The sequence below is a fragment of the Channa argus genome, chromosome 9, assembly GCF_033026475.1.
Source record: "Channa argus isolate prfri chromosome 9, Channa argus male v1.0, whole genome shotgun sequence".
NCBI lineage: Eukaryota > Metazoa > Chordata > Actinopteri > Anabantiformes > Channidae > Channa > Channa argus.
The window spans coordinates 19,921,891-19,926,858 of record NC_090205.1 but is presented as its reverse complement, the minus strand read 5'-3'; the positions used below and the strand labels follow the sequence as shown (position 1 = coordinate 19,926,858).

General features: G+C 40.0%; 1 protein-coding gene across 1 annotated transcript; it reads left to right on the top strand.

Annotated features, from left to right (window-relative positions):
• The first annotated feature begins 219 nt into the window (after window positions 1-219).
• Window positions 220-2,273, top strand: cxcr4b (chemokine (C-X-C motif), receptor 4b). The gene is made up of 2 exons (XM_067516839.1): window positions 220-370; window positions 637-2,273. The coding sequence occupies exons 1-2, from the start codon at window positions 326-328 to the stop codon at window positions 1,753-1,755; spliced, it is 1,164 nt and encodes a 387-aa protein (XP_067372940.1). The 5' UTR covers window positions 220-325; the 3' UTR covers window positions 1,756-2,273.
• Window positions 2,274-4,968: the final 2,695 nt, after the last annotated feature.

Here is a 4,968-nt window from a genome sequence, read left to right as displayed (position 1 = left end):
ACATCCTACAAAAGACATGAGACTTGTCATTAGCTAACTAAAGAAGAACCCTTATGGCCAGTGTTCTCCGGCACCTTGTCTCCAGGGCCTCGGGTCAGCCTCGCACGTTGTTTTAAGACAAACAGATAACAGATAGTTTTTGGTTCAAAAAGTTTCACAAACTGACGCCCTCACCACAGGCGCACTAGTTGACTTTATAGTCAAACTGTTTTTGGAAACGAGCGTAGTCCGCGCGCTCCTCCTCCGGGGGGAGGGGCGGGAGTGCGGGACTGCCGGTGCAGGCTATTTATTCAGCCCGCTTCTCACCGACAGCAACCTTTTTCAAATGGCTTTCAACACAGAGGCACAGTGGTCTTTCGATTTCAACATGGTGAGTTTTTTACTTGTTATTTTTCTCACGTGATATGTGGCAGATTTGCTTTAAGGTTGTTTAATGGCAATAAACGTGGGCTCGTTTTACTATGACTTATTTATTTTTAAATAAACACGGGGAACAAGCAAATGTGGATATCAGAATTATAGACAGCTCCATCTAGTTCAATTTAAATTTAAAAAAGAATTTTATGGCTGTCAAGTAATGTAATCACCTAAACCTATCTCAATAGTCTCAACTTTTTCCTCCCTTCTTCTTTTCAGATTGATTTTGATATGAATGACAGTAGTACTGACAACATCACTGATGGTTCTGGGGAATTCGACTTTGAATTCCAGGAGCCATGTAGCAGTGCGATTACCAGCGACTTCAACAAGATCTTCCTACCTACAGTATACGGAATAATTTTTATTCTGGGAATCATTGGCAATGGATTAGTTGTTATTGTCATGGGCTACCAGAAAAAGTGCAAAAATATGACGGACAAGTACCGGCTCCATCTCTCTGTGGCAGACCTCCTGTTTGTCCTCACGCTTCCCTTCTGGGCCGTGGATGCAGCCACAACCTGGTACTTTGGAAGTTTCCTCTGTGTGTCTGTGCACATGATCTATACAGTCAACCTGTACAGCAGTGTGTTGATCCTGGCCTTCATCAGTCTGGACAGGTACTTGGCAGTTGTGCGGGCCACTAACAGCCAAGCCACAAGGAAGCTGCTTGCAAACAGAGTGATCTATGTGGGTGTGTGGCTCCCTGCAGCCGTGCTGACTGTACCTGACATGGTGTTTGCCAGAGTTCAAAGCATAGGGTCCTCAAACTTCAACCTCACAAATGAAAGCGTGGAGTCTGCAGCCTCCAGGACCATCTGCCAGCGCACCTACCCCAAAAATGATAATCTCATATGGACAGTTGTTTTCCGCTTTCAGCACATCTTGGTGGGCTTCATACTGCCTGGCCTGGTCATCCTCATCTGCTACTGTATCATCATTGCCAAGCTGTCACAAGGCAGCAAGGGCCAGGTGCTGAAGAAGAAAGCGTTGAAGACCACAGTCATCCTCATTGTGTGTTTTTTCTCCTGCTGGCTCCCCTACTGTGTTGGCATCTTTTTGGACACTCTCGCGATTCTGAATGTGCTCCCCTCCTCTTGCGTACTGCAACAAGTGGTGGAGAAGTGGATTTCTGTCACTGAGGCCCTGGCTTACTTTCACTGCTGCCTGAACCCCATCCTTTATGCTTTCCTGGGAGTTAAGTTTAAAAAAACAGCCAGAAATGCACTGACTGTTAACAGCAGATCAAGTCAGAAAGTGAATCTCATGACAAAAAAGCGTGGGCCAATTTCGTCCGTTTCAACTGAGTCTGAGTCTTCAAGTGTTTTGTCAAGTTAACGGTCAATCTCAGATTCTGTGACTTGATACACTCAGGAGGGGAGAACCTAAGCTTTCTTTTTAAAGAACATACTACATTTTGTACATATGTAAAAAAAAAAAAAGATTTTTATACATTTTAATTTGTTTGCCTTGTTGCTGTGTGTCCTGTGAGTTTTTTTCTAATGTTTTAAAGTTTTATGCTTACCAGAACCAATTTTACCCTCCGGCAGTGCCTTATTTCCATTCATTCAGCTATACCATTAAAGTCCGTTTTGCTGTTTGCATCTTTACAGCATGCAATGTTGTGTTGGAACTCAGGCATAAAATATCTTTTTCTGTTCTCAGAGATGTTAGCTGCTTTTAAAAACCTGTAAATAATTTGTAGCATTTGTGTGTTTGCACTTAGATTGTGTGAATTTCTGAACGCTATTATTTATTGCTGTGATTCACGTTGTAAGTTTTGTCAAATTTAGTGCATGATGCTGTTTCTACCTGTTTACTTTTTTAGATTAAAAATAAAAGTTATTCATACTGTGTGCCTTACTGTGTGCTGTGCATTTTTTTAAAACCAGCTCTCCTTCCCCTCAAGGGTAATCGTCAGGGGTGAGGTGTGTGTGTGTGTGTGTGTGTGTGTAGAAAGGAGCATGGGGTGGGGTTGAGGGGTATCTAAACACAAATGTTTCCACCTGATCTGACTAAAAAGCAGAAGGACACTGAGCAGACAGGCCCTGTAATTGCTAGAACATCTGTGCACTTTTACATCTTAAGCAGACATGACACAAAAGCTAAAATCTTCAGTTATAATTAGCACCCATATGGCTGCTCCACAAAGAAAATAGCATGTTAAGTTCTCCTCTGACCCCTTTGCTTTTCTTTTCAATTTTGCAAGATATACTGCCTCTATTATGTTTGGCTTGTAAACAAGTTTTGCTCTCATTCCCCTCACACGATGGTTGAAGGGGTCAACTTAGCTATGCCCTGACTCAAAAAACCTAATTATTTCTATTCAGAACAAGTCTATGTTACTCATTAATGTAATATATCATTATCAATAAACCTGCTGGAATTGTATTGTTATATTAAAAATGACAAACACACCCTCAATTCAATTTGTCTGGGGACCAGAGACTGAAGTGCAGGTCTGAGACCAACAGTAGCCACCAACAATAGAAGTCATGGAGAATGAAGTCGTCAAAGGGCAACTGTGCAATGCAGTGCTGGCTTCCATTCAAAGCTCCAATGGAGCTGTATTTCCATTTCTTTACATGTAAAAAGGTGTAAAGTGCCCTCATCGGGCCACAAGGTTAATGGGTTTTTGGGAAGCTCTAGTCTCTCACAGTAAAACAAGAGGTGCTTTTTCAATTGGAAATCTGCCCAAATGATTTATAATTAGCATAGGAGCTTTGCTGCTTCAGCATGTAAAAGGTGATATCTGTAATTACCATTTCAATTTGGTCGGAGGAATCCTCCTTATCTGCTTTGTGAACTATTGTAGAACTGAGAACATATTAGAAGTCATGTGTAAAGAATTGTGTTTGAGATGAACATTGTAGAATTACAATAAGGTAAACTGATAAAGGGGAACGCAATTGACCGTAGCTGATTAATCTTCACAACTTCGGCAAAGACACAGGTGAATATAATGGACAAGAACACAATAATACAATAGTTCCTGCAGTGAATGTTAGATTTATGTTTCTGGGGTCCGACACATTTCATTTGTTTCATCATTTGTTTAAATCACTGACTGTATGTTTAAAGGTTCACTTACCATTGACGCATAATTAACAAACATACCCTGCATAGATGTTGTCTCTACATTATCTAAAGTGCCAGTGCAAGAAGGTAATTCTAGATTCACATTAGAGATTATGTGATGGAGAAAAAATAAATACTGCTAGACAACAGAAATCTCTAGTGCTGCCCCGCAGAAGTGTTTACTGTTTATACGTTAAACCCTCCTATGATAGTAACAATCTTGTGACCATCTCTTGCAACATCATCTTCCTGTGCAATATTGCAAAAATACTTTCTGATAGTAATGTATTAGTTAAAACAAACATGCACATGCTGTATTAGTGATGACTAGTTTGCTTTTTTGGGTCAAAGGCCAAAGCTGTTCAAGTGGACAGGAAACTATTTCTGTTAGTCATTCATTGCCAGTGTACATCTAAGTCTCAAACTTGAAAACACTGTAAAGGTTGAACAGGACCTCGTTTAGGTTTTGTCTGTTGGGATTATTTAAAGGCCTTTTGCAAACTAAGGATGAAAGGAACACAAATACCACAGGTTCCTTTTGGGCAGTGACCTGCTCTGCTAATGGTTACATTGTTTTGGTTGGAAAGTGAGCAGCAGGAAGGCCATTTCCTGCAGCAAGAGCTCCTGTGACCAACAGCCTGAGAAAATCTTTGATGACACCCCCACCGTATTCAAGCCACCATCACTCGCTGTTTGTTGCCATCCCTGCAAAGGTCACTTCATACGTGGATGCACTTAGTGCACTTAACCAAAGGCGTGAAAGCAATTTCATGGAGAGTGTCATTTTTAGTGTGCATGCGGATGTGTAAAAAAGCCCATTCATGCTGGTCATTTGTTAGTTTTGTGCAGTCAAGATGTGTTATGTTGATTTAGCTTAAGTATACATTTTGTCTGCATCGTGTATTTACTTTGTCATACTGTCAGGTAAATTGCACATGTAAAGGTTTTTCTGCATAAAGGTACTTTCTAATCTAGACATTTTAGATCGAACACTATAACTTGTTTAATTTATCCTGATCCTTTTTGGCCCCTACAGAAAATCACACGAAATACGCCTTTTACACTGTCATAGTTTTAATGCCAGTCACCATTTTTATTATCATTATTTTCATTCAATTAACATATATCCTGGAAAATAGTGCATTAGTAGTGATAAATTAGCATATATTTATTTACATAATTTATTTTAGTTTTGAGATAGCGGGGATCTTCTCCAACTCCCTGACAACCCTTTGGTTGGATAAGCAGTTCAGATGATGGGTGGATGAATTTAAGTTATGATTGCTAATTCTTCTAACTGGTATAATGTTAGCCTTCTTTCTTAAATTTGCTTTTACAATCAAATTAACTCTCAGGTTAAAGTCATTTTTCATTATGTATATATTCAATGTTTTTCTACCTTCATGTGGATGTCTGACATCCTAAGAGAGCCGGAACTACAGTTTAATCATTCGTTTCTGTCCGGAACCCAAA